Source organism: Dreissena polymorpha, chromosome 15 (assembly GCF_020536995.1).
Source record: "Dreissena polymorpha isolate Duluth1 chromosome 15, UMN_Dpol_1.0, whole genome shotgun sequence".
Lineage (NCBI taxonomy): Eukaryota > Metazoa > Mollusca > Bivalvia > Myida > Dreissenidae > Dreissena > Dreissena polymorpha.
Window position 1 is genome coordinate 63,801,169 of NC_068369.1, and position 23,571 is coordinate 63,824,739.

At 35.3% G+C, this 23,571-nt stretch overlaps 3 protein-coding genes and 1 long non-coding RNA gene across 8 annotated transcripts in view; 2 read left to right on the forward strand and 2 right to left on the reverse strand.

Annotated features, from left to right (window-relative positions):
* Window positions 1-20,438, reverse strand: part of LOC127861107 (attractin-like protein 1) — an 81,310-nt gene extending 60,872 nt beyond the window's left edge. For all 3 annotated transcript variants that reach the window (XM_052399482.1, XM_052399481.1, XM_052399480.1), the window contains exon 1: window positions 20,177-20,438. In XM_052399482.1, the coding sequence (XP_052255442.1) occupies window positions 20,177-20,421 (245 nt within the window). In that variant the 5' untranslated portion in view covers window positions 20,422-20,438. The remainder of the gene's footprint in view (window positions 1-20,176) is intronic.
* Window positions 10,265-11,548, forward strand: LOC127861114 (uncharacterized). The gene is made up of 3 exons (XM_052399493.1): window positions 10,265-10,548; window positions 10,888-11,025; window positions 11,326-11,548. The coding sequence occupies exons 1-3, from the start codon at window positions 10,266-10,268 to the stop codon at window positions 11,478-11,480; spliced, it is 576 nt and encodes a 191-aa protein (XP_052255453.1). The 5' UTR covers window position 10,265; the 3' UTR covers window positions 11,481-11,548.
* On the reverse strand, window positions 11,928-17,205 carry LOC127861115 (uncharacterized). Its single transcript, XR_008040070.1, has 4 exons — window positions 17,119-17,205; window positions 16,547-16,704; window positions 15,081-15,355; window positions 11,928-13,365 (listed from the first exon to the last, which is right to left on the reverse strand). It is a non-coding gene; the product is annotated as an uncharacterized LOC127861115 (long non-coding RNA).
* Window positions 20,439-20,468: 30 nt separating the features above from the next.
* LOC127861108 (nucleolar complex protein 3 homolog) overlaps window positions 20,469-23,571 on the forward strand; it is a 73,857-nt gene continuing 70,754 nt past the window's right edge. Inside the window, exon 1 of one of the 3 annotated variants that reach the window (XM_052399483.1) lies at window positions 20,469-20,612. The gene's annotated coding sequence lies outside the window, so the exon portion shown is untranslated. The remainder of the gene's footprint in view (window positions 20,613-23,571) is intronic. The other 2 variants (XM_052399485.1, XM_052399486.1) reach the window with 2 other exon arrangements.

Consider the following 23,571-nt stretch of genomic DNA (forward strand, 5'->3'; position numbering starts at 1 on the left):
TGATGAAGATGATATTCCTAGCTTATTTACATGTATATTTAACTTCAAACAATTCCATTAAAATTATAATTGGGATGGACACATGATGTTGCAATTTCGAAGAGCATACAAATGAAATAAAAGCTTATTTATTTAAATTTTGTTTTGGATTTTTCTCCCTCGAATCTGATAATATCACTGCAATCAAATGGATAAAAGTTGAATGGGAAATGAAGCAAACAAAAATCAGGGAAAATGGGCCTTGATTGTTTAAATGTTACATTAAACTTTAAAGAGCATTGTTTTAGTTTCTCAAAAACAGACAATAACTATATATGAGGTATTTCATAAAAAGTTGATCAGCATTTTCCTGCATTGTATAGGTATATGAATGGTCTGAAAAAGGAAGCTTTAAATACATAAACCTCATCGCAATTGGAATGCGGTTTCTTATCATAAGGGGATTTGTGGTCGCGCCATTTCTAGTTACAATTTGTCTTTTATTGAAAATATTTTTGTGATTTATTGCATAAATTGTATGCACTAGCTTCACTTATAAGGGCAACCATGTTTGCCAAAAATTAATATGAAATAACCAATTTGCAGTGGGATATTTTAGATGTTGCATAAACTTATGAAACATATTTTATACACTACAATAATAAACAGCTTACAAGTATGCATAACATGTAGTGCATAAAATACATAATTTGTTCACAAAACAAATCAGTGCTTTCCGCAGGCCATTTACCCATCCGTGGCCGGGGCGCTTGAATTTCTTAATCTAGTGTTTTATCCAGGCCGTTTTAGCGTGGCGCGGCGCCACGACGCTTTTTTGAAGCGCCTCGCTGCCCCTTTCAAAGCAAATCAGCGCCACGCTGCCCTTTTCAAAGGCCGGCCGCCTGTTTTCCGCCGTGCGCGACCTTATTGATAACATCTTAATTGCCTGTTAACCAAGCTTCTAAGCCGACTATTATCAGCGAAGATTCGCGCGGTTGTGAATACGTCATGCTTGAATAACCATGTGTCAATATAAATCGATAATTTCAGTGGCTTTGTAACACTAATCGGTCCGGATACAATCATGCACAGTTACTTAGGAGAATGATGAAAACCTCGATGTTATCACGTGGAAATTGTGCATTTCATGCATAATTCAGTTATATCAAAACATTTATTTTTACGCGTAATTAAATATAAAAAAAACACCAGTTGTATCTGTAAAATATTGATTTGATTTCAATTTAATGCAAAACAGTTTTAAGTTAATAAAAATTAATTTTATACAGGGCTTGCACTAAGCGGCGTACGGCCGTATATTACGCCCGATAATTGTTTCCATACGCCGATTACAAAACCCCATGACGTCCACTGTACTTCCTGAAAATTGGCCATACGCCGAAAATAGCACCCCGTGACAAATTAAAGCTGTCGATTAAAATAACGCTCCGCCTCCTATCCAATACAATTGGCGCAGGCTCATATTAAAGCTGTCGATTAAAATAACGCTCCGCCTCCTATCCAATACAATTGGCGCAGGCTCACAGTAGATGTGTGTTGATGAATTGTAGCAGACGACAATCTTAACACGTTTGCTGTTCACGGTTAGGCAGTCCGCGCTTAATTGGAGCACGTGCTTGTTTATTGTCACGATGTTTTGATTACAATAACGTGTGAATGTCGGCAAAGAAGTTGATACCCCGTCTTGGACCCTGTTTGGCCAAAAGTTATTAATTGTTGTAACAGTAGTAGGCCTGCACCATTGGTTCAATTAAGAACATTATGACCCGTTTGTAACTTTTCAAAATATGTTAATTGGCAAACACAGATATGAATTTTACAAAAATATTGAACTTGTACCACTTATCATTCGTGTTTAGAATGTCGCAACGTACGCTTTCCGATTTTGGCATTCCACTTTCGACGAAACGTAAATTAGAAATTGATGCAAATTGCGTTGTAAGCAAAACAATTATATCGGAGACCAATTAACGTGTATTGAATTAATTGACAATGAACAAAAGACAGTACGGCGCCTTTCCTAGTTACACTTTTTGCTAAATAAAATGTACACAATACAACACGTGGTCGTGAAAACAATGTCATTACGCAGAACTTTCTGACTATTCAACAAAGTGTTAGTGTGTGTTAATCTCCATTTAAGATGCATATAAAGGACTTGTTTGTGCAATGTGTGTAACGTTTTAAATATAAATAATTGTTTAAGAGGGTAACTCATTTAACAGTATTCTAAGACTTCTTTGAAAAGCTATAGTTTGTATAAGATATATATCCTATGGTGTTTAATCTTGTTTTTTGTTACTACATGAAAATATAAAACACATAATAAAATATACATTCTGGATTTTGTTAGTTTAATTATTCAACAATAAATCTCAAAACTATACATACAATGTTTGTGTGTAACAAAGCTTGTTATTAAGTCACTATACAGATATATTTGTGCCCTTTTTATGGATGTCACGCGCTAAAGTGCCCTTTTTTGAAATTTTGCACCACACCCTTTTTCCTTCCTGTATAAAACACTATAATCATAGTCTGTATCCTTTAAAAATTTTCCGATCAGTGTATTTGTTCAGTAACTTCAACTAGGAATTTTTAAGGTCATAGTAATGATGACTTCAAAAAAAAATATTACGATCCTCAGTCAATTACATGTATCTCTTCACCAAACTAAACCGTTGTTTTGGAAAATTGATATTTGCCAATTAGATCCTCACCTTTACTGAGCGAGAAACAATTAACAGCTGAGTATTAATATTATGAATTAAATAATTTGTTAAAACGCTTTAAGAGTTGAATTTATGTTTTGCCGATTTTATACATAAATTAAACAATTTCCATGAGGATATAAAGCTTTATAAAGGGATCTTTTCACGCTTTGGTAAATTGACAAAATTGAGAACAGTTGTTTCAGATTTGCAAATTTTCGTTTTAGTTATGATATTTGTGAGGAAATAGTATTACTGAACATTTACCATAGTCTAATATAGCCGTTATATGCATCTTTTGACAATTTAAAAACCTAAAAGTTATCAAGCATTGCAACGCGAAACGATTGAATAATTTGGAGAGTTCTGTTGTTGTCGTTTAAATTTACGAAACTACGAATATTGCTTATATAAGGTATAAAATATGTCCTGCATACACACTCGGCAGAATAGCCGAGAGGGCTAATGCAGTTTTACTCCAGGACTCCGGGGGTCACTGGTTCGAGCCCCGGTGCGAGCTACATTTTTTTCCTTTTTTTAAAATGTTATTCTTGATTTTTCACTGGAGCTTTTAAGATGCAATGTTTACATTTATCAAAATTAAGCATTTAATGACTAACTTCAAAATATGCCAAAATCTGTGAAAAGGCCCCTTTAATCTGGTTACCATTAAGTAACTGACCATGATTTTCTTGTGAAGGTGTTCACCATAGAGACCATAAACATTTGAAGTTCCTATCTACAGACTTTATTTAAATACAAAATATTTACAAGGATATAACATTCGAAAGTTGTTTTATCAAATCTAATTGATCGACAGCTGCTTGAAAAAAAAATTAAAATTGCGTCATAGAATATAATGTGCACCATACATGCCAAATTTTACAATAAAATAAATGTCACAAGTGTTTGTGACTATACAATAACAACTACATGTATATCACTATATATTTTGTTTAATGACCTAGGACCTAAGTATACTTTTTATAATTGAAGATAATTACTGCAGAAAAAAAACCATTGTAAAGTAAATCATTAACAATCTCAAGTGCACAAGGAAATTTATTTTAATACATACATGTACCTGTTCTTTTTATGACAAAATAAAATTCAAGCATTGTTTGATTATGTTTGATCAAATTGTTTGAAAGCTGCTATAGAAGACTAAAAATGTGACCACCATGATTATCATTGGCGCTTTACATGCCCAGTTTCCCAATATTGTAAACATCACATATTTGTGTGAGTGTACATTTTTTACAGCTTCTGCGTAAGTAAACTCATTTTTATTTAATACAACAACAGCAGATAACATCTACTGTATAGTTTTTCTGACTTTTAACATTGTATTATTTGCAGAAACGTGTACAGAGGGGGTAATCACGTGACAGACAAGATCTATAGCAACGTCCATGCGGAAGCAGGTATTTTTCGTTGTTTTATAGCCTTTATTACTTGTATTATTATTTTTTATTCCGCTCACTTTCCAGCCATATTAGGAAGAAAGTTACTGGCTATTATTTCATAGTAATATTTGCTCTTTATCTCGACTTAACTCGGTGCAAAATTTCTTAGCGGGATGACCTAATAAGGGCTCCACTAAGAAAATTTGTGGGGAGTTAAGTCGCAGTGTCCGACAAATCCATTGCCCGGAGCCCGGGGGCTTTCGAAATTTTTCATCGGGCTACTGAAATTTTCCAGCTGACGCCCGCCGGGCTACTATAAATCTATAAGAGCGGTAGCCCGGTTTATTGACAGACATACGTAGAATAAACACGCTGACCATGTGTTTGTGCACTGTGTATTGCTTATAATCCGAGAACAAAGTGCAATCAATTAACTTATCAGTCACCGATCACTTGCGGCAATGTCTTAAACAGTAACAGTGTATTTTAATCATCCAATCAGAATCAACATGTGTCGTCTGCTAATAATATAATGAGAGCCGGTTGGATAGTTGGCGCACATGATGCAACATCATTTCGCAGTTTGGAATTCTTTGTTAACCGCAACAATGAGTAATAGCGACAACGTTTTTGATGTCGTTAAATATCCAAGGACGCCAAACATTAAATAAATAAAAACAATAGCGGATTCTTCAAAACGGTAACGAAACCGAAAATGAATATTAATTACAACTTTGTGAACGCGGTTAACACCTGCTAATTAGTTTGCATTGTCAATTAATAATTGGATTAATCGACTGTTAATCAATAAGCCCATATATGCCCGATTTATATTTTTAAAACCAAATTATGGGTGGGTAATATAGACATATTACATAGACAAGAGTCATAAACACAAACGTTTTAAATTTTCTAAAGTGTCAAAAGAATTTCGGCATATGGTTCTATTTAAAGATATGATGAAATAAGCTCCCAATGAGGACCGTTGTATTGCAACATGCGTAAATAACCTGCCACGGTTTGCACGCGTTGTGTACAGCTATTTTAGGCGGCCCCTATTTTAGGTTACAAAATTCTACATTTAAGAAATGAATTTCTTTGTCCTGATAAAAAGCGCGCGAAAATTGGCGTGGGTGTATTTATTTGTAAATAAAAATTTACGGGTACAACATTGAGATCATATAATTTCCATTAAAAGTTTCGTTGTGAATTTCAACTTAAGTACCGGGGTATCTCGCGAATTATTTGGCATTGACATTTTCTCTTAATAAAATATCATGTAAACACGCTGTATCGTTACCGTTACGCTGTATCAGTTCCTTCATTATTGAAACAATTATTGTATTGTATACTGACTGCACACAAGTGTCGTAACATACGGATGCAATACGTAAATTCGGACAGTACTTACAGTCGGACACAAGTAAATAAATGATTTAATACTCTTGATTTCTTGAAACTCGGTATTTGTTGTTAAAAAGGGCAATTGCATTGATTAACACCATACGAGTCAATCTTATTGATCATCTAAACGCTTTATTTACGTTTACGACTTAACGTGCTGTCCGAATTTAAGTACACATACATGTGCACATACATGTAATATCTACATGTAGTATATGATTTTCTTCGGTACATTTACATTTAACTACACGGTGCCTGTACTGTAACATTAATTTACGATATTGACTGTGTACATCAGACTACTTGCTGTTTTATGTATATGTATGTATACATATTATGTATATGTAAATGAAGAAATAAAATAAAGAAGAAAACCTGCCTCTTATCATTTTGTATGAAAATTTTATGGGCTACCAAATATTTTTATTGGTAGCCCAGTGGGCTACCTGAAAAATAAGAAATTTGTCGGACACTGAGTCGAGATATAAAGTGAATTGTAATACAAAATAAACGCTTATCACCTTTTTAGTATTTTACTGATATGGATGGAAAGTGTGCGTCATTTAAAAAATAAACTTTAGTTATAAGGGTATAAAACAGCGAAAAAATAACTGTCTCAGTATGGATGTCGCCATCTTGACTTTCACGTGATTACCCCCTCTGATGTAATTAGGAGCAAATATGTAAAAAATGACACTCACCATCAGGGCTTGACAAGAACTTTTCTTACCTACTGACCCAAAGGACCACCAGATTTCAGAAATTACTGGTCCTCAAAGATTTCAAGTGGTCCGACAATTTCTACCGGTATGCTATTTTACTCAAATTTGAACTTAATTTTCAAACTTTCCACAATGTTTTGTGCATTTATAAAAAGAAAACTATACTATCTACTAAACTATCTCTTATCCTTTTTATGTTTTCGATGTACTTCAAGCTTCTCTTCATTAGTTTTAGGTTTTTTAGGCGGAGGTTCAACCACTCCCTGAATGAAATTATACATTGCAAAATCTTGTAGTCTTGAAAATACGCACGTTTACTTTCCGGCAATATCAAAACATTATTCGGCGCTCTCCAGTGTAAATTCGCACATTAAACAAAGTATATTCTGATGGTACTAAGATCAATAACATGCTGATTATTGCTGCTTTTTCAAAATAATAAATACCATTTTTTAATTTCTCGATCGGAACGCTTGGAATTTTATTGTCATTTGTGTATCGATCATGGCGAAGTCCGGAAACATTTGCGGGAGACATTTGCGGAACTCAAATTGATTTCTTAATCCGACAACAGGTTTTTGTCATCCCGGGATCTAGAAAAATGTGAATTTCCAATATGTTGCTACTTTTATCAAGGTCTCGAGTTGGCCCATAAACTAATTATAAAATTATCGGTAATTATGAACATATAAAGTTGTTTTATTGATGAAAACAGTTGTCCACCAGTATTTCACAATAAGCTGGCCAGGATTTTTAACTGGTCTGACGGATCAACCAAATTTCTAGTTTCACTGGTCCTCCATATTTTTTATTGAACCCGGGTCAACGGACCACTGTTAGTGTCGTGCCCTGACCATAACAAGAAAAAAACACAGCTTAGTATTGATTGGTTTCTTACATAAGGCCTAAAAAAAATAATGTTGTGGTTCTGGTAACATTGACAAAATTTCTAAGTAGGGTATGTCAGTGCTCCAGCTAGGATTTGAAAAGGGCAGAGGGGCTTTTTGTCAAAAGGGCACTTTCGACGCGCAGTATTTTGTCAAAAGGGCATTTTCGACGCGCAGTATTTTGTGAAAAGGACACGTACGAGCGCGCGGGTGTTTCTGGAATGCTTCCTATTGCATGTTAATTTATATGTTATAAATAATTGTATTATTCCAATTATTATTAAACCATTCAAATATAATGATACAATGAGGATTAAAGTAATTACAATGTAATAAGAGATTTATGAATAATCGTATGTAAAAAAAATGGGGGGGGGGGGGCAGGGCGGAGGTTCGGGGGGCAGGGCGGAGGTTCGGGAGGGCAGGGCGCGGCGCCCTTCGATTTAGGCCTAGCTGGAGCACTGGTATGTACACCATGAAAAAGTGTTCCCATTATTGTGTAGTGATCTTCTTTGTATATTTATCATTTTAAGACTCTTTTTTTTCATCCAGGTAAGATTTAACTAGGGCTGTAACGATACATTGACGGGCGTATAAAAATGGCGGGCAACGATTGAATATTAAGTTTTATTTGAGACATTGAATTGAAAAATCTTTCGATGGGTGTTTAATCTTTATTTAGGTAAATACGAGTGATTTGACGAACATTATACAAAGGATTAGCAGATGGAATTTCTTTTTTGTTTATCTTTACAACAAGTTTTGTGCAACTTATCAACAAACATGGAGCCTTACAAAGGGAATGCTATTGATATAGTTGACTTGCCTCAAATTGACAAATACTCATAGTTTCATACTATATAATGTCATGTCAAGTTGCTTAATTGTTCTACTTATGGATTTGATTGGTACTAGTCATGTTTTCAAAACTGTGTTCATAGTTTAAGCAGTTCTAGTCAGTGTTTTGTTATTTCGCAGTGTTATATTTCATATTTTCAGTATGCAATGATACTCAATTAATCAAATTGACAAATACTCATAGTTTCATACTATATAATGGCATGTCAAGTTGTCAGTATTACTTTTTTCATTGAAATTCATATTGCGAATAAATATTCCAGTTCGCAACCCTGTATTCGTGATACGTATCGTATTCGTTAACTAGTGTATTCGTTACAGCCCTAGATTCAACCTATGATAAAAACCAACAGAACAACCACCACGATTCTGGTTTACTCCCAAAAACTAAGTTTAATACGGGTGTATGAACGAAAATCAAATGAATGCAACTTGATCAAAGAATATATCAATGTTATTAAATCACGTAATTGAAAGTTAAAAAAATCACTGTTTACGCCACCCACTCACGATCGCATGAAACTTACCCAGTGCTTTCCAGAGCTCCAGATAAGGTCCGTACAGCCGTAAATACGCCTTTTTTGTGAAGATTTACGCATTATTTTTTATAAACTGGACGTACAATTACGACATTGATATCCATTTTACGCATTTACAAAAAATCTGGCCGTACCGATATGTCTGCGTCAGCGCGGCGTGATTTGTTGGTCTCTAACCTAACAGCACTTTTCGTTAATTTAAATTACCGAAAAGTTGTAGACTGGGTTCATATAATTTTATATTATTCAATATGCGGGAACAAAAACTGTCACATGACCACAAATGCGAACGACCACGGCTATTTTTCGGATAAAACGTCAATCGAAGGTATGTTTTCTTACGTTTTCTCCGTTTTAGCAGAACACATGTTACAATGCCTTGGTGCACCGTACTCAGTGCGAATTCTACTTTTCATTGATGTATTGCTCATATTTTTAGGTATAATACTTTTTGAGAACATTCAATGACAAATATCGAACTTGACGATGTAGACGACCACACATCTTGTTTCTGTGTCCGTTTCTCTTTTAAAAGACCAAGTTGTCAATGTTTAACTGTACTAATAAGACCAACAGAACAGTTTCGAAATCTAAATGGTTTAAAAAGGTTATAAACAATGTCTTAAGTATAATTATAAAGGGAAAATAAATGTGCGAACGACCACACTTGAAAACCATTTGCGAACGACCACACTTTGTATACAAATTTATGCGAACGACCACACTTAATTATTAAACACTCGTACGAATGCACGCAAGCGCGCGCGCACACACGCGCACGCACGCACACACACACACACACACACAAATATACATACATTCACATGCAGATACATACATACACATTCATATACACATGCAGATTCATGCATAAATATGCAGAAACATACATACAGATGTAGATACATACATGCACATGCAGATACATACATACACATGCAGATACATACATACACATGCAGATACATACATACACATGCAGATACATGCATACACATGCAGATACATACATACACATGCAGATACATACATACACATGCAGATACATACATACACATGCAGATACATACATACACATGCAGATACATGCATACACATGCAGATACATACATACACATGCAGATACAGCAATAAATATGCAGATACATACATACACATGCAGATACATACATACACATGCAGATACATACATACACTTACAGATACATACATACACATGCAGATACATACATACACATGCAGATACACGCATACACATGCAGATACTTACATACACGTACATATACATACTCACGCAGATACATACATAAACATGCAGATACATGCCTAAATATGCAGATACATACATACACATGCATATACACATGCAGATTCATGCATAAATATGCAGATACATACATACACATGCAGATACACGCATACACATGCAGATACATACATACACGTGCATATACATACACACGCAGATACATACATAAACATGCAGATACATGCCTAAATATGCAGATACATACATAAACATGCAGATACATACACACATACACATGCAGATGCATACATACACATGCAGATACATACATTAACATGCAGATATATAAATACACATGCAGATACATACTTAAACATGCAGATACATACATACACATGCAGATACACACACACACGCGCGCGCACACACACACACATGCTAACAATAACAATAACTTTTAAATTTGATCTTTTTCAGTATCTTAACAAGATGCGACGAAAAACAAAGCTTAACTTACATAGAGTCAAATCCAGAAGATCGAAATGTGGTTATGCTGACATGACGCGAGAACTGCTTCAACTTGTCGCGAAAGATGATGTAAACGCTCGGAAAACTTTGTTGCCACAAAAGAAATTCATCAACACCAAGATCTCGAACAAATCAGCACACCTATGCATGACGCCTTCGCGAACCAACAAACGCAAACTGACACCGTTGAAATCTCCTATTAAGACTCCTTTCAAATCTCCCATTTACAAAGCAAGAGCAATCGGTAAGAGATGTCCATCGTCTTTGTCTTGATGTACGATGTCGAATGTATCAACAAGTCTAACAAGAGACTTTTTCTTAAGTGGTATCCGCTTTTTTAAAAGCATTGAGCGTTGACTTATCTGATAAAGAAGCACTTAACATAATTCTTTTTTTTGCTCAAGCTCAACGAAGGGGACGGTGGAAATAGATTCCCTAAATATAAGCTTATGCGTTCAAAAATCTTCATAATAGGCCCGCCGTTTTTCAATTAATTTTTGTTTAGAACCTTTGTATACTTTAGTATAATTTAGTATATAGTCATAGAATATTCATGCATATAACAATATATTTTTTATTATAGACCATTTATATACCGTACGGGACGATCGCATAAATATCATCTGCTGGAGAAGTCTAAGGATTTATCATCAGAGTGTGACCAGAACTGTGCGGCATGCGTCTCTAGATTCAGAGCAGTCGTTACTGATATTACGATCAAGTAAGTTAGTTGGACTTACTGTAGGCTATGAAAACAAACTTCGTTTTGTTTATCCCGCTAGTACATATATGGCTTTATATGCTCAATTCCGATCGTTATGACAAAACAAATATCAATTGGAAACCACGTGCATTGTTTAACTTTGAAATAGGCTAGCAATGTTTAAAGTTTGAAAAATATTTTTAAGTTACAAATACTTAAATACGAACCATATAAATTTGTTTCAATATATTTTATCATCATATTTGCGCTAACTGATGTTTAAAATAATAAAGCTCAATATGGTATTCAATCTTACAGAGACCATTTCTTTGATCATCGAAAAGGGAGTAAGAAGAAAGGCGGGACCGTTGATATGGACAGAAACTCTATACAAAAAGGCGCCCTTGGTGTTAGGTGGGAAAAAGCTAGAAGAAATGATTCCAAAATGCTGGTTACTTCTAAAATGGGCTTAACAGACGTCATCTAACTTTCATTGTGTTTTGTGTACTATATTAAAACAGCAAAACGATGAATTCGAATGTAAATAATTTAGATTATATACCAGCAACATGTAATGACATATTCATTTAAAGGTAAATATATGTACTTATGCGAACATTTACCAACTGAATGTGCATGTGTTTCTCCATATTGTATACGTATCCCATGCGTAAGTGGCGTATGTGGATACGCAACTTATTGCTTAACTTGTTATACGTGTTAATATATGCATATTAAATTTCATAAATGAGGTGGAAGTCTTATGAAATATGCAGTTATTTACAATGGTGTTGAATGGTGAAACGAGTGAAAATTTATATTTGTATCCTTTCTATCACAAAACTGTACATTCATTTTATTTACCACAAACATTTTTTTCTGATTAACAATTTATTATAAAAAATAATCAAAGACAAAGATCACAGTGCGGATATTTGCAAACATAAAACTGTCAGTCTAAAATGTATACTTATGTTTTCCTGAACACATTATCACAGAACATAAAAATAATAGCACTGAGTGTAAATAGTCATAAATCATCACATTAATGACTTCGCCATATGGAACATCAAGTATGCATTTATATAATACAAAAGCAAACCATCAATCAAATTGTGTTGAAACTTTTGACTAGAATTGTTTATATAATATCTGTATTAATCAGGTTTCTGTATCGTGTGACTCATTTATACTTCAAATGAGCATAACAAATTGTATAAACTATTTTAATTAATCTACAACATCGTTATCGTTAACGCATAAAAAAAACATTTACAAACGAAACATGAACTACAGAACAAGGTCTTTATAAATGATTTATCACAAGCACCAATTTATAACAAATACTATGTCACTAGAAAAACAGCAAACAACTCGTAAATGAAGATGAAAAATACCCACGAAATGGCTTCTTTCAAGCAGGTGAAAAACAATGTTGATGCCAAAATTGTGTTCCGAGTACACATTGATCACACACAAAGATTAGATTTTAGACGTAGATATTCGAATTTAGTCGCCTAGTTTCATGGAGCATTACTCTGAATAAATGGACATATCGACGGTTACCCCTCTATAAATACATATATAAAATACAATGATTGTAAGGTATATACCACAAAAAGCAATACTATGTTGATTGAATCGTTAAAAAATATAACAGCTAAAATATTGATTAACCAACACGTCCTCTGTTTGATTAAAACTCACACTTATGGAATCCGATTGCATCACATCAAAGTATATTTACAAGTCCGGTATCTACCGGCTTGGAGGTATTGCCATGTACATTATATTACTATTAGCTACTACAATGTTGCCGCAGTCGCTAAAATATCCCATTGAAAACTATGTATAATTATTGAAATATATATGCTACTAAGTGACTATCAACAAGATATCTACGTTTTAAGCAATAATTTTAATATTTTTTAAAACTGTATAAGCCGAAAATTTGTCCCTATAAATAGTGTTGCATCCACAAAAATTACGTCTTGTACTTATACAAAGTATGAACAACAGAACAATGAAGTTTCAGTTTGATGCACATAATTGTTTGTTGTTAAGTTCGCATGTACAATGATGCAGGTATCGTGAACAAGGTAAAACAAGAGAATTTACCTAAGTGAGAGGGGACAACTCTGCAATAAATAGCATGACATACACCAAAACGAAGTATTGTATATATTATAAAACTCATTTAAAAAGTTTCATTTTAATACACAACAAACTCCAATATACAACACAAACTGTGTTTGGACGGGTAAAAGGACCATGTATAAAATGTATGTAACTACACATAATCACTTCACGGACAGCACAATACAAATGCATGATTGGCGAACTGTACACTTGGCGTCGCTTAAGGTTCATGTAGAGGCTTCATTTTGAAAAATGTGGGACCCCAAGCATTGAACTCAAATTTGACTAAAGGAAGAGTGCCACATTGAAAATGTATACATATATGCTTTAAAGGATGTTTTTCCTTCAAACTGCTACCAATTTTGTACATCAACGTATCATACCATCCACAAAATCAATCAAAATACAAAGCGATTTTAACACTAAAATATACATTATTTTCAAAAATCTGAATCATGTTTATTCCACGTATTTCGGCGGAAAATTATATAACTAGTGAATAATATCGACATTGACGAGGGCAAGTTACGCTTAAATAGTAAAAAAAGTTTACATATCTAGAAATATCAAAACTCGAACACATGTCATTTCATCACCATGGGGGCAGCCATTTGTAAATTCATAACATAGAAAGAAACATGCTAAAAACTAACTCATCGCCTAATTGACATTCCAAACGGTTGACGATGACAAATGCATTGGATTGTAATCTTTCCGTTGATGTTTGCAAACTGCACGATCAGACCTCATAAACACTCAAAAGAATAACTATGTAAGAAGCATTTCACCAATGTTTACAATTGTTGTCGAATCACCATACTTATATTATTGCGCATAAAATAGTACGCTTACAGACTGACAGAAAGATCGACACGTAACTCCGTTAAATTCATCACGGTATACTATTCTATTGATAATATATAATAACACATCGCTTTAACAATCTAAAAGGAGAAATAATTCTTTTAAACAAAGTTTTTAATAACGAAAGTGAAAACAACGGAAGTTAGATGGATATTCTGTGAGATGCACTTCGGCTCCAGAAAAAACAATACAAATAAACTAAAAAAGACGTGTGGGGGACAATTTTCAGCTGGAAAATATTTGAAATAGGGTAAGTGATGATATCTCTACGTGGTCATTTCTGTTATTGAGTGCGATCTCTTGCTGATTAATGTTAATAGTTGTTTTACTAGTTGCGAACCAACTGTCAAAATATGTTTGTGTTTTCTCAGGTATGTGTATACACATACCCGGTTTTCTCACTACTGCACGTGGTTTCGACCGATTTGTTTTGCACGTTTTTCTACGGAGCACAGCGAGGGCCACGCTTTCAAAATGGGTAGAAGTAATCGAAATATAAAATCAATCGGTTTGCCAATTTCTTTATAATTCTTTACAATTTTATATGTCGTCTGCAATCTATTTTAATTTTAGATGGTTTAAATTTGCAATTTGGTTGAGAGGTAAATAACAAAATTGTTAAGCCTTTGAAGAAGAATTGTGACTCTTACTATCCACCATACCGTGATTTTTAAAAAGTAGTTACGTTTTAGTTATTTTTAGAACTTTGTTTAGGAAATTTATCCAAAATAGGCAGTTGAATAAAAACTCATTTGTTGTTTTATGACAATAATTTTCTGTGAAATGTTGCTAACTTGACCTTGTATATGTATATAGCTTTGTATTTATTCAACTTAAGGTAGTGCATATCCTTCCTAACTTTAGATTGAGATTTTGTAAATTAGTGTAAAAATGTATTGGTTTTAAACCAAAATATGAATAAAGCACACAAATATTGAATGTCAAAAATGAGTTTATGTTATTCTATCCGTCTTTAGCTTTAAAATGATATATAGTTTGACCATATTGTACCACATTGAATGAAGAAAAACCAAAGCGAATTTTTAATGAATTTTATCCCCCCCATGAACCTTAATTACTGCTGTGTACTTTCATGTGACGAGACAGGCTACTTCGATGCCGGAATACTTTGTCACACTTCAAGCATTTCAAGTTATGTTCTTCGTTGTGCATATCTATGTGTGCCTTTAAATTGGAATTCTCAGCAAAACGTACGCCACATTTATCACACGCAATTGTCTGCCCATTTTCCCGCCGCATGTGCTTCTGCAGGTCAGCATTTGTAGGAAATGACTTACTGCACTTGGTACACACGAATGCCTTCTCTTCGCCATGTACATGGCATCTACAATTATAATTATCAGTAAATTTTAATAGCGTTTAATTATATAAGAACCTTCTCAATTTTCTTATTTTAGTCAAAACATTTTATAATGGGTCAATAAGTATTAATCATATGGTGTAAAGCCCAAGTCTCACTATTGCCGGTGTAGCACCGCTTAATCCCGGTTTGATAGAGCCGGTCGGCCGGCGACTTCCGGGATGATCGATGGTTATTTTTTAGCGCGGTAACATATTCCCGGTTTACATCCTGGCAGAGTCCCGGTCGGCCCTGGTAGAGCTACGGTTTATCCCGGTGAGTTCCGGTCGTAGCCGGGGGAGTCCCGGTCGTAGTCGGTAGCGTCCCGGTGAAAGCCGGTGGCGTCCCGGCAGAGCTCCGGTGACATGCCGGTGGAGATACGGTGCTGCCCCGGTTGTTCCCGGTGCCGCGCCGGTTGTTCCCGGTACGTCCCGGTGACTCCCGGTTCATGCTGGAGGCAATAACCGTAACTCTGCCGTGATTAACCGGCTACAACCGGGGCTCCACCGGCACGAACCGTAGCTCTACCGGCATTAATTGGTGAAACGTAGCTACACCGGGACTCTGCCGGCATTCATCGGGGCTATACCGGCGTCAGACCGGGACGTTGCCGTAGTTCTGCCGGGGTCAAAAGCATCTCAGATAAACCCCGGTTCGTGCCGGTGGAGCTACGGTGCTGCCCCGGTTGTTCCCGGTGCCGCGCCGGTTGTTTCCGGTACGGCCCAGTGACTCCCGGTTCATCCCGGAGGTATTAAACATTTTAATAGTTTGCCGGTGGAGCCCCGGTTGTACCCGGTTCATCCCGGACATTCCTGGTGGAGCCCCGGTTCATACCGGTAGACCCCGGATCACGCATCGGGGCTCCACCGGCATCGCAAAATGTGTTAGTGAGACTGGGCCTTAAACTATCAGTACTTCAAGCTGTTTATTAAGCCCATGTTGATCCCATTACAAACATAAGCAAGTAAGACTTTTTGCATGTGACATGATACACTAGTTATGAAATACAATAGTTTTGATAGGTTAAGCACCCATCTTTGCTGTGTCGATTTTGTACCTCTTATTTGTAAAATTTCATCAGGGTTAAATAGAAATTAAAAAGAAGAAATTAACAGCATATTTTTGTATTAATTACACTTTCTGACAAACATAATTCAATATATGATTAAATTGTACCTGTGCCTGTTCAGATTCGCCTTGCTGAAGAACACTTTATCGCAGCATGTATATCCCTTCCCAGTCCCTGTGTGACTAATCTCATGCTGGCGCAGAGACGACTTGCTTTTAAGTACGTTGCCACAATAGCGGCATATATGTGGGTCTGAGCGATCCATCTGAAATATACATTTTATTGCATGCATACATGTGTCAAGAATACAGTGTGTGGTCGTTCGCCTATAACTCGGGTGTGGTCGTTCGCCAATTTCAAAACAAATGTCGTCGGTCGTTCTAAATAATAAAATATTAATATTGAGACTTATATTTGGTCGTATTTGAAATAAATACGCATAATGACAGTAATAAAACCTTCATTTGTAATCGCTTTAACAACAAACACAGGTATTAGTAAAAATGTGTGGTCGTCTACATCGTCAAGTTCGATATTTGTCATTGAATGTTCTCAAAAAGTATTATACCTAAAAATATGAGCAATACATCAATGAAAAGTAGAATTCGCACTGAGTACGGTGCACCAAGGCATTGTAACATGTGTTCTGCTAAAACGGAGAAAACGTAAGAAAACATACCTTCGATTGACGTTTTATCCGAAAAATAGCCGTGGTCGTTCGCATTTGTGGTCATGTGACAGTTTTTGTTCCCGCACATTGTTATTGTCTATTCTGTCGCGTGATTTCCTGTAACTTTTAAATCCGTCAAAAACAATATGTCTGCTTGCAATGAAATGCCGGCTTAACCGAAAGCGGTTCAAAACAACACTTTGTTGTCATATAATGACTACATACGGTGTCGTCTAACCATCCTGACATTAAATCTGTAAACCAAGAATAAGACATTGTCGCCCCGATATTAAACAATTTGATTGCATCGGTGGCTTAGAAACGTTAGAAAACACGATGGGAAACAGTTGAGACAGTGAAATAAGTGTTCATTTACTTAGCTTACTAGTTGGCTTGTGTTTTCTTGTCAAGAAAAATGAAGAAATAGTATTAGTCATGAGTTTTAATGTGTAGTTGCATTTGCATCATAATTCAGAATGGAAAACCTAATACAGTAACTGTTTAAGAAGCTACATATATTTATTATAATTGCTGCAAATGTTTCTGTAAAGTCAGTTATACACCCTTCAATATCCAAGAACACGGGTAGTACAGTACCACCTGTATTTTTGGATATGGTAGTACAGGTACTAATTGATTTTTCAGCGTTACTCCTTTTCTTTCTGTCAGTGGCAGTACCGTTACTAATTTCACAAATCCTTATCTGGAGCTCTGGCTTTCCACAGAATTTTTTTCAGACACGCCGGGCCGTTAGGGGGGGGGGGTATGGGCTGCACCCACCATACGTTATTTTTATTACATTTGTAGAGTGAAATGAAGTTATTTAATACGTTATGACTCTTCAAGAAAAAAACAGCAATGATGTCATTAATAACGTAATTTTTAAAAATTGTTTTACCCTTTCCGCATAGATACACATAATCCCGTCTTGACCGATCCCTTAATACATCCGTATCAACCATACTGTCTATCTATTACTGCATATACTTTTCCCGTCACTACTCATTACCCTATAATCCCGTATATTCCAGTTGTAAAGCAAATTCTGGTAAATACGATAAAAGTGCTCAAGAAACACAAACATTGGCCATTTTTCTTAAGTGTCAAATACGTTTTGGCATTTGTTACTATTTAAAGATGTGATAAAATAACGTTCAATCAGGGCGGGCCTTTACCACTGAACACGCCTTAATTGCCTGACGTGATGTTCATGTTTTATACAACACAAAATACATCCACACTTTCCACACGACGTTCTACATGTCTGAATATTTTTTGCGCACTTTTTATGGAGACAAAGGATAAAGCACTGTTTATTTGACACTAGAATGTGTTAATGTCGCGTTAGCATTAAAATTTGGAAGCGTGTTTTGGATTACAAATTGAATAATGCTCATTTGAGAATCGAACGAAACATTTACAGTAGTGCGTAATTAATTCAACGATTATTTGTTAAAGCGCATTATGGTTCGAATAAATGTTTTGACCATATTATGCATGAAATGCACAATATCCACGAGGATTTCACCCAATTGCCATCATCTGTCTTCTAAGTAAGTGACTGAGATTTCATCCTGAAGGTGTACACCCCGTATGGACCGATGAGTGTGTTAGATAACAAAGCCAACAAACTGCCATAAAATCACTCACTTATGAAAATTACTTCACTTGTCTGCATGGTTTAACTGCAGATTCATGTATGACTGCTTTAATACGAGTGTTGTCGCTCATTCAAAGCGTGTGCTCTCATTGGCCAATAACAACAATTATCCGCCTTAAGGCAGGCTTTAGGTGGGTAAAGAGATACATGACATAATTGACTGAGGATCATAAATTGGTTAAGTTGATATCGCTTTGATATTTATCCAACCGGAAAACGGTAAAAAAAGTTTAAGGTTGGCTTGGTCAATAAAAACTTTTTTTTTAGGCCTAATCAATACAAATCAAATATTTTGTCCAACACAATAAATTAAAAGAGCCTTAATAGAATACTTAATAGGGATGACAAAACTTTTCTTTCATGTCAGCAGTGTAACCGATCATAGTAACCACATACATGCCATACGTCCCGGATTGTCCGGGACAGACCCGGAAATGAAGAACTTGTTCCGCTGTCCCGGAAATCTGTCAAATGTCCCGGAATTTACAAAATCCATATATACATGTACCTTATCTTAGGCTTAACTGCACCTCGAATCTGTGTATATCTGCAGAGTCTCCATGACAATGCCTACCCGCATAGGCAGACTACGCTACGTGTCAAAATCGATCAATTAACAGGGGTCCTGTTATCATATTGATTGTCTCACGTTCGCGGTCAAACCGAAAAGGCGGCATTGTTTAATGTGGTTGTTAATTGACTTTAATCTACTACGTCATTATTTCCCGCTGCGTAAGGGCAAAGGATAGTTGTTCACACATCTGAAGTCCAACATCGCGGAGTAAAAAATTAAAAGCAGTTTATGTTCGCACGTTTAACCGACAAAGAAGTTGTATTGTGAATTTATTTGAGTTGACGATCTAACGGTACTGTATTGTTGTATTTTTTATAATATAAATGTTATAAATTAATAAAAGCGTATCAACAACTACGCGTTACACACCGGTCTTAATAACAATAACGCAGTGACGTCACCATCTATGTTTCGAACGCTAACACTGAAAACACGTGGCTTGTATTTAGTAACGGAAGAAGTTATGTTTAATTTGAAGTTAATAGATCAAGTGTATTTCGGATAGGCTTTCGAACTGTTGCAATTAACGATGCGAAACAAAAAAAACACATACCAAAAATGCATATGTCTAAAAATATCGCTACATTTTATACATGTCCCGGAAAATCGGCAAAAGTCCCGAACAATTAAACTCAATGTCCCGGAATTGGTCTGAAAAATTATGGCATGTATGGTAACCAGTTAATTAAGTTAACCGAGAAACCCTATGTTTAATTAAAAAAACAGTTAAAATAAGTGTATGTATACATTTGTATGTACACTCTTCTGAGACAAATGTTCATTTAGTGAATAAAGTACATTATTTTAAATAACAGTATAACTTAACATCTGACCTGACTCTTCCCGAACAGTGTGTGCATGAGCTGCCTGCCCAACCAGGAAAACACTCGCATACTGTATTGTTTTGTTTACATTCTCCATTTTCACACGGCAAGTCTTTACATTTCTTTTGGCACGAAACATTTGATATTGCACATATCATTATTATCAACATTAAAATTATACAGACATTTGGTCTTTTAAGTGAATGATTGTGATTATTTAACGATGATAACATTTTTCTTTTCTCTTCGGCCATTTTGACAGCCCGTTCCACGGACATTGCCGAAGTGCCTTCGGTTAATTACGGAAACTAACATTATTTACTGTTATAATAATCGCAACACGAAAACATGGAACCGTAAATAATAACACAATATTCATAAAAGTAACAGCAAAAACGAATTTTATTGATAAAATATTTCGAAATTTAGGGTGACATTCATAGGGGTATGTAAGATGAATCTGTTATTTAACTTATAACCATAAATAATGCAATTGAACATTTGTCGCGGAATCGTATGACATTGCTGTTTGGTCACCAATTGCTATGTACGTGTTGTCTTTAATTTACAGGACAGCAAACATGAAACTACTAAAAGTGCTTAAGGTGTTAAATATGGCATCGTCCCAGGGGTCACATGATTTATTCAAGACTTATTTAGTTAAATAACATTTCTGTTATCACGAATGAAAGACAGCCATAAGAACCAAAATTTTGATATTTGATCATGTCAGTGTGGCTCTAGTATTAATATCTAATATTTTTCTATGAAAAGGAAAGACACAGAAATGTATTATTTAGCATGTCACATCGTACAGTGGTTCTATGCTAAGTTTATTTTAATCATACTCATGTGGTCAAAACTGGCTATGCTTGAGGGGTCAAACAATTGTTTAAACTTTCATTGTAAAAAAAAAACACTCTAAAATTTACTGATCAACTTATGCACTTGAAGTCCAAACTTTAGATATGCCTCAAGGGTCACATGATTTATAAAGACTTACATACTTAATGAGTTGAAAGAATGTTATTCGTGCAATCCGCAAGAGTTCAATACATTGTGGGCAATATAATTTATTGTATAGTGCACTGGAGTCAAAATTAGCCCCATCAAAGTGGTGAATCTTCTTTGTTTATGTATATTGTGAAGATTTGTATTTGTCTCAGATCATATCAAATTTTTGTCATACAGAGTAAACAAAAACACTACAAAAACAACAGTTATTACACAAATATCACAAAATCAGTTGTTTCCTATATGTCTCAGGTGAGCGACCTAGGGCCTATAGGTCATATTTATAGAAGCTCTATTCAAAAGTTGTATAACAGTGGTTTTCCTGCTTTAAAAAAAGCTGTTGTATGGACCAAATCACAGCACGGTGTATATGCATATCGGTGGCCTCTCTGTCAAAATGCTGTCTCTCTGTTCATTCTCGGCTGCCTCTCTGTTATATACAAGAAAATGGATGATCTACATTTACAAAACAGGTAAGAAAATATAAAATTAAAACCCTTTAACACATTTGTGCATAAAAAGAGGAGGTCCATGATTAAAGCATATATCCAGCTAAATGATCACAGTATTCCGCAAGCCCAAACACTTATCACAACCTCTATCGAAGATGATATGATTACGAGGTTGGTGGAACAATCGTGCATACATGCCACTTTGATGACTTTTTAACATAGCTTTTCCCTAATATGTCAAATATCTAGTGTCATTGATATCATCTTTATGATCAAAGCCTTACGTTCAATGTACGCTATATAGTAATTTTCATAAATTTTACTTAAAAAATGCCTACTTTCGCTTTCGCTGTGGCACGGGAAGCCTCTTTATTGGCTCACTTTTCTGGCAAGGGTAGCCTATGTTGTCGTCGATTGACACTGGCATGGGAACACTCTCCATTACATTTCTTGTTAATAAACGTCAATATTTGAACAAGTATTGCAAATTAGATCAAACTAAACAGCTTGATATATCAAAGTTCTCTTCTCGAGTGGATACGACTTATTATAGGCTAGACTTTTACAAAATTGAGTCTTGTATTGTGCCCTTTTTTAGTTTTTATTTCTGAATACTTATGAACACAATTTTGTGCTTTTGGCTATTGGCGAAAATTGAAAGATAACATTGATATCAAATGAATAAACTTTGATACCAGGGCTCAGTGAACCAGGAAGCAACTAGTCCGAGTCCATGGACAGGGACGGCATGATACTTATTGACTGGTTCATCCACTTGTAAAAAGCCGTTTTAAAAGGACGTTTTAAAATGGGCCCTTTTGAAAATCTGAGGCTAGCGGGCAACAAGTTACTTGACTTGCACAAGAAAATCCATTTTAACGAATCTTTGGTTTTTGCATTATGTACTGTAAACACGTGGCACCAATATGTTTTCATTATTTCAGCAATTTATCAACGCGATTTTCATTACAGATGGATTTATACATTTACATAAAGATACCACAAATATGTAGCCGATAGCGATTGTCCAAATAATTACGTTTAAAGTGATATTTACATACAATATTCTGACACTTTTAATTTTTACTAACAATAATTTAAACACGTTTTATATACGGAATCCGGATAGTGCCAATTAGATTGTTGTGTGTCGACCTTTGAGGTCAACGCACGACATTTAAGCGATGCACCATGACACTCGACATTTAAAGTCGACATGTGACAATCAAGATTTGAGTGTCGCATATCACACTGGATTTTAGAAGAACAAAATTCTGCAGATAATCTTGACTTCAAATGGCATATGTCTGTTAACTATTGTGAAACTGAAAATTCTGGTGTCAAAATATTGAACTTGAATTTTATGACAGTTTACATAAATTTATTTCATGATAAAGATAATAATTTTATCATTGCGATGCTTAAAATACACCATTCCCATTGTTGCAAGGAACGGCTATACAGCCTAAAATGTAATGGAGAGTGTTCCCTTGCCAGTGTCAATCAACGACTAGATAGGCTACCCGTGCCAGAAAAGTGAGCCGATCAAGAGGCTTCCCGTGCCACAACGAAAGCGAAAGTAGGCATATTTTAAGTAAAATTGATGAAAATTACTATAAAGAGTACATTGAACGTAAGGATTTGATCATAAAGATGATATCAATGACACTAGATATTTGACATATAATGGAAAAGCTATGTTAAAAAGTCATCAAAGTGGCATGTATGCACGATTGTTCCACCAACCTCGTCATCATTCCATCTTTGATGGAGGTTGTGATAAGTGTTTGGACTTGCGGAATACTGTGAATATTTAGCTGGATATATGCTACAACTCATGGACCACCTCTTTTTATGCACAAACGTGTTTACGGGTTTTAATTTTATATTGTCTTACCTGTTTTGTGAATGTCGATCATCCATTTTCTTGTATATAAC

What these genes read in the sequence shown, in the direction of transcription:
- LOC127861114 (XM_052399493.1), top strand. Translation starts at nt 10,266, where the DNA reads ATGCGACGAAAAACAAAGCTTAACTTACATAGAGTCAAATCCAGAAGA. An exon ending in TTACAAAGCAAGAGCAATCG is followed by an intron (nt 10,549 to 10,887) that starts GTAAGAGATGTC and finishes TTTTTATTATAG; the next exon opens with ACCATTTATATACCGTACGG. An exon ending in GTTACTGATATTACGATCAA is followed by an intron (nt 11,026 to 11,325) that starts GTAAGTTAGTTG and finishes TCAATCTTACAG; the next exon opens with AGACCATTTCTTTGATCATC.